This window comes from Anomaloglossus baeobatrachus, chromosome 2, assembly GCF_048569485.1.
Source record: "Anomaloglossus baeobatrachus isolate aAnoBae1 chromosome 2, aAnoBae1.hap1, whole genome shotgun sequence".
Classification (NCBI taxonomy): Eukaryota; Metazoa; Chordata; class Amphibia; order Anura; family Aromobatidae; genus Anomaloglossus; species Anomaloglossus baeobatrachus.
The window spans coordinates 220,238,934-220,257,915 of NC_134354.1; the positions used below are offsets into that span (position 1 = coordinate 220,238,934).

The following is an 18,982-nucleotide window of genomic DNA, read 5'->3' on the forward strand; positions in this document are numbered from 1 at the left end:
CGTACTCCACTGTATATCATGCACGGACAGACACTCTACAATGCAAGGCCCAACAGAAAGGGGCCTGGCTGTATCCTGTACAAACAAAAAAATATGAGGTTTTTGTTGGTATTTATGGCCATAAAACGTAAGCCTACACCCTCGTCAAGGGACCTCATGTCTGTAGGTCCCTACACTAAATATAAAAAAAGCAACAATAAGAGGATAATGTCCTCCAAAAATCAAGTATTACTCACAGCAAGTTGGGCTGCAGTGTGTACATCACCCTGGCCAAAAACTGATGCTCTAGCAGGATACAGCTAAACCCCCACTAAGTGAAGGCATCACAGGTGCAGGAGAAGCAGATCACACACACACCTTCATGGAATGGAGGGGAGGTGACTGCTAGATGATAAAACTGCACACAAGTGGCTTGCATAGAGCGCTGTTCACATGCAGATGACACAGTCACAAACCCGCAGCCTATTAGGTAACGCCCTTCTATTAGATCAGGCGGGCTGCCAAGCCGTACTCCACTGTATATCATGCACGGACAGACACTCTACAATGCAAGGCCCAACAGAAAGGGGCCTGGCTGTATCCTGTACAAACAAAAAAATATGAGGTTTTTGTTGGTATTTATGGCCATAAAACGTAAGCCTACACCCTCGTCAAGGGACCTCATGTCTGTAGGTCCCTACACTAATATATAAAAAAAGCAACAATAAGAGGATAATGTCCTCCAAAAATAGCATGTTGGGCAAAAAAGGCACAAAATAACTGCCCAAAATAACTGCCCATGAATTGAGGAAAATCAAGCGTGAAGCTGCCAAGTTGCCATTTGCCACCAGTTTGAGAGCTGCAACGTTACTGGAGTATCAAAAAGCACAAGGTGTGCCATACTCAGGGACATGGCCAAGGTAAGAAAGGCTGAAAAACGACCACCTTTGAACAAGAAACATAAGATAAAACGTCAAGACTGGGCCAAGAAATATCTTAAGACTGATTTTTCAAAGGTTTTATGGACTGATGAAATGAGAGTTACTATGGTTGGGCCAGATGGGTAGACCAGAGGCTGATCAGTAAAGGGCAGAGAGCTCCACTCCGACTCAGACGCCAGCAAGGTGGAGGTGGGGTACTGGTATGGGCTGGTATCATCAAAGATGAACTTGTGGGACCTTTTCAGGTTGAGGATGGAGTGAAGCTCAACTTCCAGACCTACTGCCAGTTTCTGGAAGACAACTTCTTCAAGCAGTGGTACAGGAAGAAGTCGGTATCATTCAAGAAAAACATGTTTTTCATGCAGGACAATGCTCCATCACATGCATTCAACTACTCCACAGTGTGGCTGGCCAGTAAAGGTCTAAAAGATGAAAAAATGACATGGCCCCTTTGATCACCTGATCTGAACCCCATAGAGAACCTGTGGTCCCTCATAAAATGTGAGATTTACAGGGAGGGAAAACAGTGCACCTCTCGGAAAAGTGTCTGGGAGGCTGTGGTGACTGCTGCACGCAATGTTGATTGTAAAAAGATCAAGCAACTGACAGAATCTATGGATGGTAGGCTGTTGAGTGTCATCATAAAGAAAGGTGGCTATATTGGTCACTAATTTTTTGGGTTTTGTTTTTGCATGTAAGAAATGTTTATTTCTAAACTTTGTGCAGTTATAGTGGTTTACCTGGTGAAAATAAACAAGTGAGATGGGAATATATTTGATTTTTATTAAGTTGCCTAATAATTCTGCACAGTAATAGTTACCTGCACAAACAGATATCCTCCTAAGATAGCCAAATCTAAAAAAAAAAAACACTCCAACTTCCAAATATATTAAGCTTTGATATTTATGAGTCTTTTGGGTTCATTGAGAACATAGTTGTTGATCAATAATAAAAAAAATCTCCCAAAATACAACTTGCCTAATAATTCTGCACACTGTGTAATGTACTTCTGTGTCGTATGGTAATCTGTCTGTCTGTGTGAGGCTGACAGGCATTCTAATAGATTCTACCTCTAGTATGGTCTAAAGAAAAAAGTAAGGTGGCAGCCTTAAGGGTGCTTTACACGCTGTGACATCGCTAGCGATTGCTAGCGATGTCGAGCGCGATAGCACCCGCCTCCGTCGCTCGTGCGACATTTCGTGATCGCTGCCGTAGCAAACATTATAGCTACGGCAGCGTCACACGCACATACCTGTGACCGCCAAACAATCCCTCCCTCAAGGGAGAGGTGCGTTCGGCGTCGTAGCGATGTCACTGCTGCGTCACACAGCGGCCGCCCAATAGAAGCGGAGGGGCGGAGATGAGTGGGAGATAGCATCCCGCCCACCTCCTTCCTTCTTCATTGCCGGTGGACGCCGGTAAGGAGATGTTCGTCGTTCCTGCGGTGTCACACATAGCGATGTGTGGTGCCGCAGGAACGACGAACAATATCGTACCTGTGGCAGCAGCGATATTAAGGAAAGGAGTGGCGTGTCAACGATCACTGTTTTTGAACGATTTTGCGATCGTTGATCGTCGCTCCTTGGTGTCACACACTGCGATGTTGCCACCGGCACCGGATGTGCGTCACTAACGACGTGACCCTGACAATATATCGGTAGCGATGTCACAGCATGTAAAGCACCCTATATAGCAATCCATTGTCTGCTGTGATAGCAGAGGGAGAGAAGGGTGACAAAGTGAACCCTTTCCCTCTGTCAAACCATCGAGTATGCCGCAGTCGCTATATATAGTGGCATCAATTGGATAGCCATGTAGCTAGTTCTAAATAGAACAGCTTTTTCTCCAGTTTTTCCAGTGATTACAGAATGTGTGATGCTGAATCACCTTATTTTTGGGAAGGAATCTTCTTGGCCTTTCATCTTAGAGAAAATATGCTTGATGTACTGTACATAAAGATATTTACTGTATATTTATATATTAAACTTAGTTGAAGTAAATGCTTCGACTGCAGAAAAAAAACATTCAGATATAAAGTGTGAATATTTTTCCAAGAAATCTGCGTAAACATTTCCTTATTGTTTGTTGTCTTTATTGCTATAGCAAAACAAAAACAACATAAATTAACTATTGTTTTGTATTAAGGAAACTGAACTGTTGCACAGAAATAATGAAATTGCTACACTGCATATGGACCTTAAGCAAGAAAAAGAGCAAAGGGTATAATTATTATCATTTGTTTTTACTTTAATGCTGTATTAATTTACTTTTAAAACATAAGAACATTCTAAACATATATTGTAATTTTTATTTAATCTTTTCTGAACCTGACGATTTTCTGTTTTTGCACTTTTGCTTTTTCCTCCCCTTCTTCCAAGACACATAACTTTGACCTGGCAATACGATTATCCAGGTCAATACAGTTACTGAGATGCCAAATGTGGTGTTTTTATTGTTACTATTTTGAGGTAGAAGCTATGTTTAATCACTTCTATTCTGACATTTTGATTCAGCAGAGCCTTGGCTGTCATAGCAACATATTGGCCCCCCCGTAATTACATCACGGGGTAGCAGATTGGAGGTCAGAAGAGTGTGGCCGCTGGGTTGCGTGCTTTAAATGCAGCTGTCAGAAGATGTGCTCGCATGACTACCACCCGGAGCTCGGTGTAAGTGATAGCTGAGCTCTGGCTGTCACAACCAGGCATGGTGCCTGCACCACCCCTGGCTGTTTAACCCCCTAAATGCTGCAATCAATACTGGTTGCAGCTTTTAGGAGGCTGGAAGAGGGGGTGCATCAAATAATGACCTCCTAATTTGCTGGCTATATTGTTGGCCTGTTAGATCATGCCAAGAGCATGATCTAAAAGACGCTCTGTTAGTATCTAACTGAGAGGTATAATGTATTGCAATGCTTATGCAAATTGTAATACATATATATATATATATATATATATATATATATATATATATATATATATATATATATATATATATATATATATATATATATATATATATATACAGTGGAACCTTGCTTAACGAGAACAATCCGTTCTGGGAGTGTGCTTGTTAACCAAGTTACTCGTTAGGCAAAGCAAGATTTCCCATAGGAAATCATTGCAATGCAAACGATTTGTTCCACAACGTGTTAAATTTCCCATCTTGGTCGCCTATTGTGTCATTCCACACATGCACAAACACACACAAACACGTACAAACTCACACAAACACACACAAACACACATGCACGCACGCACATGCACATATTATATGCTCACCTTACCTTCCGTTCCATTGCCGGTCTCCTGGGACTTGCTGTTCTCTGGCACGGGGCCGGGCTGTGTATCACGTTACCATAACGACGAGGGAGGAACTTCCTGGCCAGAGCGCTGACATCAGAGGCAGAGCCGCTTGCCTCTGATTGGCCAGCACGCTGCCTTTCAGTAGCGGCGACAGGAAGTTCCTCCCTCGTTGCTATGGATGCCGATACACAGCGTGGACTGGAGCAGAGCGGCGAACTACAGGACCCAGGAGGCCGGCGATGAAACGAAAGGTACAGATATTATGTTATATTATATGCTCACCTTACCTTCCATTCCATTACAGGCCTCCTGGGTTTTGTAGTTCGCCGCGAGGACGTCGCGATGTACCTGGGAACTACAAGAACCATGAGGCCGGCGGTGGAACGGAAGGTAAGGTGAGCATAATACTGTATGCGTGTGCGTGCGTGTGTGTTTGTGTGTGATTGTGCATGCATGTGTGTGTTTATGTGGACTGCAAGTGCAGGTCAGAGCGCGGTGGATGTATGGAACCGGAAGTGTGTGCAGTGAGGATTTCGCTCGTACAGCAAAGCTCTCTCGTAAAGCGGGTTACAAATTTACAGAAAGCTTTGCTTGTTAAGCGAAATTCTCGTTAAGTGGGTTACTCGTTAAGCGAGGTTCCACTGAGTGTATATATATATATATATATATATATATATACAGTTAGGTCCAGAAATATTTGGACAGTGACACAAGTTTTGTTATTTTAGCTGTTTACAAAAACATGTTCAGAAATACAATTATATATATAATATGGGCTGAAAGTGCACACTCCCAGCTGCAATATGAGAGTTTTCACATCCAAATCAGAGAAAGGGTTTAGGAATCATAGCTCTGTAATGCATAGCCTCCTCTTTTTCAAGGGACCAAAAGTAATTGGACAAGGGACTCTAAGGGCTGCAATTAACTCTGAAGGTGTCTCCCTCGTTAACCTGTAATCAATGAAGTAGTTAAAAGGTCTGGGGTTGATTACAGGTGTGTGGTTTTGCATTTGGAAGCTGTTGCTGTGACCAGACAACATGCGGTCTAAGGAACTCTCAATTGAGGTGAAGCAGAACATCCTGAGGCTGAAAAAAAAGAAAAAATCCATCAGAGAGATAGCAGACATGCTTGGAGTAGCAAAATCAACGGTCGGGTACATTCTGAGAAAAAAGGAATTGACTGGTGAGCTTGAGAACTCAAAAAGGCCTGGGCGTCCACGGATGACAACAGTGGTGGATGATCACCGCATACTTTCTTTGGTGAAGAAGAACCCGTTCACAACATCAACTGAAGTCCAGAACACTCTCAGTGAAGTAGGTGTATCTGTCTCTAAGTCAACAGTAAAGAGAAGACTCCATGAAAGTAAATACAAAGGGTTCACATCTAGATGCAAACCATTCATCAATTCCAAAAATAGACAGGCCAGAGTTAAATTTGCTGAAAAACACCTCATGAAGCCAGCTCAGTTCTGGAAAAGTATTCTATGGACAGATGAGACAAAGATCAACCTGTACCAGAATGATGGGAAGAAAAAAGTTTGGAGAAGAAAGGGAACTGCACATGATCCAAGGCACACCACATCCTCTGTAAAACATGGTGGAGGCAACGTGGTGGCATGGGCATGCATGGCTTTCAATGGCACTGGGTCCCTTGTGTTTATTGATAACATAACAGCAGACAAGAGTAGCCAGATGAATTCTGAAGTGTACCGGGATATACTTTCAGCCCAGATTCAGCCAAATGCCGCAAAGTTGATCGGACGGCGCTTCATAGTACAGATGGACAATGACCCCAAGCATACAGCCAAAGCTACCCAGGAGTTCATGAGTGCAAAAAAGTGGAACATTCTGCAATGGCCAAGTCAATCACCAGATCTTAACCCAATTGAGCATGCATTTCACTTGCTCAAATCCAGACTTAAGACGGAAAGACCCACAAACAAGCAAGACCTGAAGGCTGCGGCTGCAAAGGCCTGGCAAAGCATTAAGAAGGAGGAAACCCAGCGTTTGGTGATGTCCATGAGTTCCAGACTTAAGGCAGTGATTACCTCCAAAGGATTCGCAACAAAATATTGAAAATAAAAATATTTTGTTTGGGTTTGGTTTATTTGTCCAATTACTTTTGACCTCCTAAAATGTGGAGTGTTTGTAAAGAAATGTGTACAATTCCTACAATTTCTATCAGATATTTTTGTTCAAACCTTCAAATTAAACGTTACAATCTGCATTTGAATTCTGTTGTAGAGGTTTCATTTCAAATCCAATGTGGTGGCATGCAGAGCCCAACTCGCGAAAATTGTGTCACTGTCCAAATATTTCTGGACCTAACTGTATATATATATACTCTACTAAAAATAATATATTTATGTAAAAATAAAAAGTACTGATATTTGGTATCGCTATGTCCAGAACAACCCGATCTATAACACTGTCACACAGTTTCTCAGTTTAACCCCTTTAACTCCTTCAGTGACCACCGTAAAAAAAAGTGGCAATAAACTATGCTTTTTCGTTATACTGACGAAAAATGTTGAATAATACGCAATCAAAAAGTCGCATGAATATAAAAAAGGTATTTCCGAAATGTCATTTTAACCCATAAAAAACAATCCCCCTCTCAGCTCAGCTCAGTCTGAGAAAAAATAAAAAGCTATAACTCTTAGAATAGAAAGATACAAAAACATTTTTTTTTCTATTAAAAAATTTTTGTTGCGGAAAAGTGGACAAAAATAAAAAAATATTTAAATGTGGTATCACTGTAATGGTACTGACCCGATGAATAAAGCCGTTTTATTAACTTTACCACACTGTAACAATGTAAAAAAAAAAATTAATTGATTGCTATTTCATGTTTGTTCTGCTTCCCAAAATCAGAAAAAAAAGCAATTAAAAAAATGACTTGCTCGAAAATGGTACCAATACAAACTTCAACTTATTCCGCAAGAAACAAGCCCTCTGCCCTCTGTCAGCAGAAATATAGAAAATGTATAGCTCTCAAAATATGACGCAAAAACTTTTCTTTATAATAGAAGCGTTTTTTTAGCGTGTGTTAGTAGCCAAACATAAAAACTGATATAAGTCTGATATCGATGTAATAGTACCAATCTGAAGAATAAAACCATGTTATCACTCATACCGCAAGGAGATTGGTGTAAAACAATAAATAAAAGCAATTCTTGAACTGCTGTTGATTTGTTTATTCTTCCTTATAAAAGATCGCACTAAAGCTCTGATAACATTTCTCCTGTGCTCTATGTTGAGCACTTACATCATTGTTTATGTGTAAATCTCTGAAATAGGGGATTCAAATGAACCTCCCAATGGAACATTCGCTATAATGAGACAGAAGAAGTAATTTTGGACTCTCTCTGATATATAATCCAGTGGTATCCATATTTTCAAGTGTGCAGAAAAGCACAGTTGACCACAGTTTTGTGCACTTCTGGAAAGGACAAAGCTGAACAGAAGCCAGACTGAGTCCAGAGTATCTCTGCTACCTTATTATAGTAAATGGATCGCTTAGGGGTGTCATCTGAATCACGTCATTTGGGGATTTAAATGGAAACCCCAAGGTTAGTGCTCAGTGTAGAGTGCAGGATAAATGTAATCCAAAATTTTATGTAAAATGTTCCCAGTAAAAGTTTTAACACAATCCACAAAAAAACCCCCAAAAAACAAGTTCCCACTCAGTTCCGTGAACTCCCAATGGAAATATATGGGGGTTTCACATTACTGGCAATGGAAAGTTCCTGGAAAAGTCCTATGGCTTGTAATTTCCAAAATTGGGTCACTTGGGGGATTCTGCTCTTCTGGCATTTAGGGTCTCTATATTTAAAGTCTGAAAATACTGATGGGCGAACCCCCCGTTGTTCAGTGTTCGGCAGCCTCGCCCGAACGTTTTGTAAAGTTCGCGTTCGGGTTCTGAGATAACGCAAACTTGCGTCCGAACACCAAACTTGGACTTTACAGTTATGTGATGGGGCGGGGGGCTGTAAAATAAAGAATATAGTTAATAATAAACATTTTCATTATACTTACAGGTCACGCGACTTGTCCTGCAGACACCCCTGGGGGTGCAAGTGGCTCACTAAACATCTAGATAAATTCCTTGAGGGGTCTAGTTTCCAAAATGGGGTCACTTGTGGGGGAATTCCATTATTTAGGCACCTCAGGGGGTCTCCAAATGCAACATCACGTCAGCTAATGATTCCAACCAATTTTGCCTCAAATGGTGCTCCTTCTCTTCTGAGCCCCGCCATTTGCCCAAACAATTACTTTCCACCACATATGAGGTATCTGCGTACTTAGAAAAAATTGCACTATACGTTTTATGGTGCATTTTTTTCCTGATACCCTTGTGAAAAAAAAGCTACCTGATTCAAGTAACAGTTTTGTGGTAAAAAAAAAAAATGTATTCATGGCTCAACATTATCAACTTCTGTGGAGCCCCTTGAGGCTCACTAAACATCTAGATAAATTCCTTGAGGGGTCTAGTTTCCAAAATGGGGTCACTTGTGGGGGATCTCCATTGTTTAAGCACCTCAGGGGATCTCCAAATGCAACATCACGTCAGCTAATGATTCCAACCAATTTTGCTGTCAAATGGTGCACCTTCCCTTCTGAGCCCCGCTGTGCGACCAAACAATTATTTTCCACCACATATGAGGTATCTGCGTACTCAGGAGAAATTGCACAATACGTTTTATGGTGCATTTTTTCCTGATACCCTTGTGAAAAAAAGCTACCTAGTTGAAGCAACGGTTTAGTGGTAACATTTTTTTTTTCTTTTCACGGCTCAATGTTATAAACTTCTGTGAAGCCCCCAGGGGTTCAAAGTGCTCTCCAAACATCTAGAAAAATTATCTGAGTGCTCTAATTTCCAAAATGGGGTCACTTGTGGGGGAGCTCCATTGTTTAGGCACCTCAGGGGGTCTTCAAACCCGACATGGCGTCCGCTAATGACTGCAGTTAATTTTGCGTTCAAAAATTCAAATGGTGCGCCTTTCCTTCCGAGCTCTGCCGTGCACCCAAATAATTAATTTTTACCGCATATTGAGTATCAGCGTACTCAGAAGAAATTGCACAATAAATTGTATGGTGCATTTTCTCTTTTCTCCCTTGTGAAAATGCAAAATTTATGGCTAAAGTAACATTTTTGTGTTAAAAAGTAAAATTTTCATTTTTTCCTTACACATTGCTGTGGTTCCTGTGAAACACCTGAAGAGTTAATACACTTCTTGGATGTGGTTTTGAGCAGTGTGAGGGGTGTAGTTTTTAGAATGGTGTCACTTTTGGGTATTTTCTGTCACCTAGGGCTCTCAAAGTCACCTCAAATGTGATGTGGTCCCTAAAAAAATGATGTTGTTGGTGCACGGATGGCACAACAAAAAACTTCCAGGACCCTAAAGCTGTGGAGCTCTACATAGACTCTCTCTTAGAGAAGGAAAGTGAGGAACGGCAGGCAAAAAGATCATCGCCAGACCAACCCAGAGGAAAAGAACAAGCTTCGGAGGATGGAGACCGACCAAGCCTCAACAGTTTATCGCCAAAGTCGCAAAGGCAAAGACCTCCTAAGACATTTCATAAGGGTGACACCAGCCAAAAAGAGAGCAAGCAGGTGGAGAAGTCCAAACCAACCAGATGAGATCGACTAACATGGACTCGGTGGATAGAAGCGGTGGAGAAGAAAAAAGCAAGGACACGTGAGAGGGGGTTCACATTTTTGGACTTTTTGACGGGAGGGAGGAGGAGAGAAGATGGGTGGAGCGATTTCCCTCCCCTTTTTTTTTTTTTTTTCTCTCTCCTTCGCCTTGCCTAACCACGTTACACAAGGTCAGGGGGGGGTAGAGAGGTGGGATGCAAAGCCAGAAAAAAGGGAGTACTAAGACACATTGGTATTTGTTTGCAATGTTAAAGTTTGTGATATTATTGATAGTTGTAGTAGCATTTAGGGTATATTGTCAATGGGAGGGGTTAAAAGGGGGAATCACACAGCAGCACGAATATAGACAAATAAAAAACCACAGGGGACGTTCACCCACCAAAGGGAATACCAGATGCATAAGTAGCCCAGAAATACCAGTCACATAATATGAAGGTCATCTTATGGAATGTTAAAGGGTTGAAAGCGCCAGGAAAGCGTATGATGGTATTAACACATTTCAAAAAGTTAAAGGCAGACATAGCGCTACTACAGGAAACGCACTTGAGGAAGGAGGACTTTTTCAGGATGAAGAAAATGTGGGTGGGAGAGGTAGTGGGGTCACCATCAGAAGGGAGGAAAGCAGGGGTACTCATACTGATGCACAAAAATTTAGCATACAAGATTAAAGGAGTGGAGCGGGACTTGGAGGGCAGGTGGATGGCGCTCACATTAGAGGGGGTGGAGGGCACACTGACAATTCATAATGTATATGCACCAAACACTGAACAGAGGCCCTTCTATGCTAAATTGAGGGTAAGATTGCTCCAGGGAGAAGGACAAAAGATAGTTGTGGGAGGAGACTTTAATTCAGTGTCTTCGCTGGTAGAGGATAGAAAAGAAACAAAAGATGGCCATCCAGAGCGTAGGAACAGACCAACACCCCTGTCGGAGCTGGTGGCAGATCTAAGTCTGGTAGATGTATGGAGAAAAGAGTTCCCGAGCGAAAGAGAGTATTCTTTCTATTCGAACCCGCATCAAACATGGTCTAGAATTGACTATCTGTTGGCGAGTAGTGATTTGATGGATAGATGCAGGGGGGCTAAGATAGAAGACATGGTAATATCCGACCACGCGCTGATATCATTAGACTTAAGGCTACTTTACACACTGCGATATCGGTCCCGATATCGCTAGTGTGGGTACCCGCCCCCATCTGTTGCGCGACACGGGTAAATCGCTGCCCGTGCCGCACAACATCGCCCAGACCCGTCACACATACTTACCTGCCCGGCGACGTCGCTGTGACCGGCGAACCGCCTCCTTTCTAAGGGGGCGGTCCGTGCGGCGTCACAGCGACGTCACTGAGCGGCCGCCCAATAGCAGCGGAGGGGCGGAGATGAGCGGGACGTAACATCCTGCCCACCTCCTTCCTTCCTCATAGCGGCCGGGAGGCAGGTAAGGAGAGCTTCCTCGTTCCTGCGGCGTCACACATAGCGATGTGTGCTGCCGCAGGAGCAACGAACTACATCGTTACTGCTGCAGTAACGATAATCGAGAATGGACCCCCATGTCACCGATGAGCGATTTTGCACGTTTTTGCAACGATGCAAAATCGCTCATCGGTGTCACACGCATCAACATCGCTAATGCGGCCGGATGTAGGTCACAAATTCCGTGACCCCAACGACTCCGCATTAGCGATGTCGCAGCGTGTAAAGCCCCTTTTAGCTGACCATTATCCTAGGGGTACTGACTTTATTTGGAGGTTCCCCTTCTTTTTGCTTAGGGATCAGCAGTTTGTAACAGTAATGCAGGGGTGGTGGAGCGACTTTGAATACCACAATGTGTCAGAGGAGATGAAGCCGCAGCTATATTGGGAGGCTGGAAAGGTGGTAATGAGAAGGCACTTGATGGCACGAGTGTTTGGGCTTAAAAAGCAAGTGGATGCAAAGTTTAATACCACAAGTGCCCAATTACATGCTGCGTATACAGAATTCTTGAGTGATGCTTCAATAAAAAATAGAGAAAAATGGAAACAAGCCAAAAAGAACTTTGATATGTGGGCAGAAAAACGAGAACTCATGAGGAAAATACAACTAGACATAGATTTGCGGCGCTTTGGGGATAAGGCAGGTAAACTTTTAGCTAATTTAGCTAGGGGCGGTAAATTAGGAGCACTATCCTGAAGCTAAAAAGGAAAGATGGGAGTATTGTTACTGACCCAGTAGAGATAGTTAGTGAATTACAAAGCTTTTATTGAAAACTTTACACCCTAGAGGAGGCTGGGGAGCGAGACGGTAATGCCTTTCTTGAGAGAATAAATCTTCCTAGACTAACAGCGGACCAACTGAGTGATTTAAATAGACTTGTCACAGAAGGAGAGGTCCAGGTGGCCATTAAGTCTTTGCCGTCGGGGAAATCTCCGGGTCCGGACGGGTATACAGGGGACTTTTATAAAGCCATGGCCCAGCAGATAACCCCAATACTAACAAAATGGTATAATGATTTATTACAGGGTGGTAATCCAATAGAGGGTTCAAATCTAGCACATATTAACCTCATACCGAAAGACGGGAAAAATCCGGAAAACCCAGCATCATATAGGCCAATTTCCCTCATCAACCAAGATATAAAAATAATTTCCAAAATTATGGCGAATAGACTAGCAGAAGTCCTGCCAGTAATAGTAGCTCCGGCGCAGGTTGGTTTCATTAAAGGGAGAAGCACAGTTACAAATATCAGGTGGACGCTGTTGGCGATCGACGCCATAGGCAAGGATGTGGAGGAGAGAGGGAAGCCGGCGCTGGTGACTCTGAATGCGGAGAAGGCGTTCGACAACGTGCAGTGGGGCTGGTTGGAAAAAGTGGGCTTGGAAGGTCAGTTCAGAGCTTATATAAGAGCGATTTATACCAACCCGCTGGCGAGAGTGCAAATACCGGGCCACTTGTTGAACGTTTTCTCGTTGCAAAAGGGGACACGCCAAGGGTGCCCAATATCTCCTCTACTCTTTGACCTGGCGTTGGAACCATTGGCACGGTTACTAGAACAACATGGACCATACAAAGGAATTAAGATAGGGAGCAAAACTCTAAAAGCTGCATACTTTGCAGATGACATTATACTTTTTATGGCTGAAGTGGAGAGAGACTTGCCGAGGGTACTAGACTTGTTAGATGAGTTTGGTACATTTTCTGGGTTTGTGTTAAATAAAGCGAAGTGCGAGATACTTTATCTTAGGGAAAGAGATGAACAGAAAAACAGAGGTGAAAAAGTGTGCGATATCCCCTTAGCCAAAAAAAGCATAAAATACTTGGGTATAAAAATGGGGCGGAAAATAGATTGGGTGTATAATTTTGAATTTCCCCCCCGGTAATAACTAAAATAATCACAGAGCTGGAGAGATGGCAGAACCTACCTCTTAGTCTCCTGGGGAGGATACACCTATTGAAGATGATGAGTATCTCAAAACTACTATATCCCTTACAAACCATCCCAATGTTGCTAAAGCATAACGACATACGGAAAATAGAAGTAGCAATTAGAAAATTCATATGGAAAGGTCGTCGCCTTATGATGGCCAAGGAGGAAGGAGGCACAAATTTACCAAATATACGGGGGTACAATCTAGTTTGTATGGCCAGACATATAGTGGATTGGTTGAAAGATACTACTTGGCATTCGGATGTGGAATTGGAAAAAGCGTATGCTCACCCGTGGAACATAGTAGCACTCTTAAATACACCACAGGGCCTCCTTCCCACTAAAATCAAGCAAACAGGGATCTTCCGAGATACAATTGCAGCATGGAAAGAAATAAGGAGGAAGTTAAAACTATTATGGCGAATTTCCAAACATTTGCCATTATGGGTGAATCCCACCTTCACGGCTTTGAGGGAAAACAGCTTGTTACAGGAGTGGAGGGAAAAAGGGATACAAAAGGTGTCACATTTGCTTCATAAGGAAGAAAACAGATGGATGAGGCAACAGGAGATAGTAGATACATTTGGGCTGAGGGCACACCAGGCGCTACAATACGGGCAAATAAAGGGTTTGGTAATATCCCTACTGGTGCGGGTCGAGGAAGAAACGCGTAATAATGTCATGGATGACTTTCTTCTTCCCATGGAAGAAAAAACAACCATAACAGCATTATATAGACGGTTCAAAGGGATTTTTATCCAGAAAGAGCCAGATCAAATTTTTAAAAGTTGGGTGCAGCAATTGGGAGGGACAGGTATGGAGATAGGACAACACATTTTAGATGGATGGAGAATCTTGAGGAAAAGTGTACTGAGCGAGGTGTGGAGGGATACGCAGTTCCGAATTATGCACAGGGCAATCATAGCATTCAACATCCCAGCGTCAGCTGCAATGAGGGATCGAAAAATACACTGCCCAAAATGTAAGCTCAGAGATGCAGATCTTTTCCATGGTCTTTGGGACTGCCCAACAATAAGAGCTTTATGGGAAAACATAAGAAATATGGCGAAGAGGCTGTGGAAGAAAAACATACCTCTGAGTCCACTGAGATACCTATTCCACTGTGAGTCAGGCGAGGGTGAGAAATCTATGGAGGGAGGGGGGGGCTAGTCCGATTTTGTTTCACTCTATATGCCTAATGGTTAAACGATTAATCCTAAAGCACTGGCTAGATGACCGGCTACCTGAATTTGGCGAGATTATCGGGCAGCTTAAAGTCTTACTCAATCTAGACTGGCGGGAGGCAGAACGAAGTAAGGAGCAAGGAATTAAAACATTTATAACAAAATGGAGGGCATTCTTGCTGCGCTATCACACTGAAACAGAAATAATTAACTACATGACACCATTTAGATCAACGACATGGTATTTACTGGAGGACATAAATGGCTCGTTGGGAAAGTTGAATGTACCCATAGATAATTAGAAGGAAGAAGAACCTATGCTGTTAGACATAAAGAATGGGAGTTGGTATTTCCGGGGTGGAGTGGGCCACCTTTATAAAATCAGAAAAGAAGCTAGCTGCGTGGGTTGGGGAGAGGGCTAGGGAAGTTCAAGGTTCTTGATTTATAGTTTAAAGAGAGATAACACAAAATAACACAATGTTATTATGTCCCAATTGTGATTAATGTCTATCTCATGCTTATGTTATAATATGTAAAAAAAAATAAAAATTATTGGTTAAAAAAAAAAAAATGATGTAAATTTTGTTGGAAAAATGAGAAATTGCTGATGAACTTTGACCCCTTCTAACTTTCTAATGTTAAAAAAAATTGTTTTGAAAATTGCGCTGATGTAAAGTAGACATGTGGAAAATTTTATTTAGTAACTATTTTGTGTGACATAATTCTCAGATTTAGGCCCCTTTCACACGTCAGTGATTCTGGTACGTTTGCGCTTTTTTTTTTCTATGTACCAGAATCACTGACATACGCAGACCCATTATAATCAATAGGTCTGCTCACACATCAGTTATTTTTCACTGAACGTGTCTCCGTGCAGCGTACACACGTGGCCGTGATTCTGCACGGAGACAAGTCAATTATTTTCTGGCATCACTGATGACCCACGGACCACACTATGGTGTGATCCAAGTGTGATCAGTGAAACACGTACCAGAAAATCACGGACATATTAAATATTAAATATTTTCAACTTACCTTGCCTGCAATTCGCTCTGGAGCCTCCGCTCTCGGCAGCTTCTGCCTGGCTCATGAATATTCATGAGAGCAGGAAAACCCGACCAGGAAGTAGGTGCTGAGAGTGGTGGGCGGACGCTGCAGAGCCGAAGAGATCAGCACCATGGACAACAGGAGCGAAGGCAAGTGAGTAATGTCCATATGCAATCACGGTCCCGGACTGCACATGGACAACCCACATGTGCCGTGAATCACGGAACACGGAGGGACATGTGTGTGTTTTACACGTCAGTGAAGAACGTCTGTGTTTTTCACCGACGTGTGAAACGGGCCTTATGAACATACATTTTCAAAGTTTGAAAATTGCAAAATTTTCGCAAAATTTCCGAAATTTCAACAAATAAAATATCGGCCAAAATTTAAAAATTTACCACTATCATGAAGTACAATATGTCACACAAAAAACAATGTCAGAATAGCTAGGATCCGTTGAAGTGTTCCAGAGTTATAACCTGTCAAAGTGACACTGGTCAGAATTGCAAAAAATGGCCCGGTCATTAGGGTGTTTTAGTGGCGGGGTGAAGGGGTTAACCCCTTATTACCCAGTGTGCCACTCATCACCAGGGCCACTGGAGGAGTTGGATACAGCGCCAGAAGATGGTGCTTCTATGAAAGCACCATTTTCTGGGTCAGCTGCGGATTGCAATTCGTAGCAGGGGGGCCCAGAAAGCTTGTGCCAACCTGCGCTGCAGATTCCAATCCCCAACTGGCTAGTTGCACCTGGCTGGACACAAAAATTGGGTGAAGCCCAAGTCATGTCAGTTTTTTTAAATTATTTCATGAAATTCATGAATTTGTTGTGCGATTTCTACTGAGTACACAAATACCCCATATGTGGTAGAAAACTACTTTTGAGGCACAATACAAAGTGAAGAAGTGAAGGCATGCTATATATGAGTTCAAATTTAGTTGGAATGGTTTGCGAGTGCCATGTCACATTGGCAGAGCCCCTGAGGTGACAGAACAGCAGAAATCTCCCACAAGTGACCACATTTTACAAACTGCACCCCTCAATGAATTCATCCAGGGGTGCAGTGAGCAGATTAACCCCTTCATGACCGCGGGCAGTAAAATTACGTCCTATTTTAACGTGACTTAACGACTAGGGACGTAATTTTACTGCCTAAACTTCATTTGATTGCCGTGGCCATAGCAACGGCTTTCAAATGATGTCCCCTGCTGTTTCTTACAGCAGGGGACCTTTGCTTGACCCCAGGGGGGGTGGCATCGCCACCACCCATAGGCGATTGATGTGATTGGCTGTTCAAATCGGAACCGCCAATCACATTGATCACGCTGTTTTCGGCAAAAAAAAATGCCAAAAATAGTGTGATCTTGTAAAATCCAGCTAGGACCGGGGCTGCAGCAGCTCCGATCATTGGCTGGAAGCAAGCAGACACCGTGGCCCCCCCCCTGCAGCACTGATTGGAGCGATCGTGCTATGACGCGCAATCGCTCCAATCAGTGTGCAGTGGGGCGGTCTGATCTGCCGGTGGCCGCCCTCCCCAGGCCTGTGCTGGTCTGGGGACCCTCCCCCAACATGTCTGCAGCGTGCAGCACTGGCTGGTACTAGTGGTACCACGCCACCGCTGCTGCTGCCGCTGCTGTCACGTCACGTCGCAGGAGCAGGAGCGGTGAGTATTGTGCTCACCTTGCAGCCCCTGCGCGCTTCCGTAATGGCCCCTGCTCGTCCCCCCTGCGTTCTGCCCCCCCCGACATCCCGATCTGCCCCCCCGACATCCCGATCTGCCCCCCCGACATCCCGATCTGCCCCCCCGACATCCCGATCTGCCCCCCGCCATCTCTATTCTGCAGCTCCTCCGGTATCCCTCCTCCCCTGCTCTCTTGCAGCCCCTGCGCGCTCTTGTGATTTGCTCCTGCGTGCTCCCGTAATGGCCCCTGCCCATGCCCCCTGCGATCTGCCCCCCGCCATCCCGATCTGCCCCCCCGACATCACGATCTGCCCTCCGACATCCCGATCTGCCCCCCCCCGACATCCCGATCTGCCCCCAGACATCCCGGTCTGACCCCAGACATCCCGGTCTGCCCCCAGACATCCCGGTCTGCCCCCCGACATCCCAGTCTGCCCCCCGAAATCCCAATCTGCCGGCCTCCCCCGTGATCTCTATTCTGCAGCTCCTCCGGTATCTCCCTCCTCTGCTCTCCCCCTCTGCTCTCCGCCTCCCCCTCTGCTGTCCCCCTCCCCCTCTGCTGTCCCCCTCTGCTGTCCCCGTCCCCCTCTGCTGTCCCCGTCCCCCTCTGCTGTCCCCCCGACGTCCTCTTACCTGTCTTCACCGGCCGATCACATCTGCCTCCATCGCTGGGTCCTTCTTCCTGGGTCTTCTGCTGAGCTGTCCAACTTCCTGCCTGCTGGCTGCTGCTGTAAAGCTGTTTCTTGCCTTCTGTTCCTCCTGCTAAACCTCTGGGTACTGTGAGTATAACTTTTTTTTTTCTTTTTTTTCCTCTATCCCCTTTCTATTTTTACACCTCATGCGTCCGTGCGTCCCCCCGAGCGCTGATCAGGGATGCAGATAACGTATCTGCATCCGTGGTCAATTTTCGGCGGGACTTTTTTTCCCGTATTCCCGACGCTTTTTGTATCGCATCTGTCCGTGCGTACCGCCGAGCGCTGATCAGGGATGCACATAACGGATCGGCATCCCTGCTCAATTTTTGGCGTGACAAAAAGCATCGGGGATACGGAAAAAAGTCACGCCAAAAATTGAGCAGGGATGTTGATCCACGCTCAGCGGGACGCACGGACAGATGGGATACTTTTTTTTCCGTATCCCCGACGCTTTTTGTATTGCATCAGTCCGTGCGTCCCGCCGAGCGCTGATCAAGGATGCACATAATGGATCGGCATCCCTGCTCAATTTTTGGCGTGGCAAAAAGCATCGGGGATACGGAAAAAAGTCACGCCAAAAATTGAGCAGGGATGCCGATCCGTTATGTGCATCCCTGATCAGCGCTCGGCGGGACGCACGGACTGATGCAATACAAAAAGCGTCGGGGATACGGAAAAAAAAGTATCGCATCTGTCCGTGCGTCCCGCTGAGCGCGGATCAACATCCCTGCTCAATTTTTGGTGTGACTTTTTTTTTTTCCGTATCCCCAGCGCTTTTTGTATATCATCCGACCGTGCCTCCTGCAGCGGCCGATCAGTGCACCGCGTCTGTGCGTTTGAAAAGTCAAATGGCGTTCCTTGTCTTCTGAGCCCCGCCATGCGCCCAAACAATTGATTTCCACCACATGTGAGGTATCTGCGTACTCGGGAAAAATTGCACAATACGTTTTATGGTGCATTTTTTCCTGATACCGTTGTAAAAAGAGAAAAAAAAAAAACTACTTTGTTGCTGCAAAAATTTAAAAAAAAATTTTTTAAAAAAATAAATAATTTTCACGGTTCAACGTTATCAACTTTCAGTGGAGCCCCTGG

The 18,982-nt window shown here is 44.2% G+C and overlaps 1 protein-coding gene across 3 annotated transcripts in view; it reads left to right on the forward strand.

The window, feature by feature from the left end:
- Nucleotides 1-18,982, forward strand: part of SYCP1 (synaptonemal complex protein 1) — an 811,750-nt gene that overhangs the window by 675,116 nt on the left and 117,652 nt on the right. For 2 of the 3 annotated variants that reach the window (XM_075335624.1, XM_075335626.1), the window contains one exon: nucleotides 3,066-3,140. The exons of the other annotated variant lie outside the window; for it this stretch is intronic. In XM_075335624.1, coding sequence (XP_075191739.1) covers nucleotides 3,066-3,140 — 75 coding nt within the window. The remainder of the gene's footprint in view (nucleotides 1-3,065; nucleotides 3,141-18,982) is intronic. 3 annotated transcript variants of the gene reach the window in all.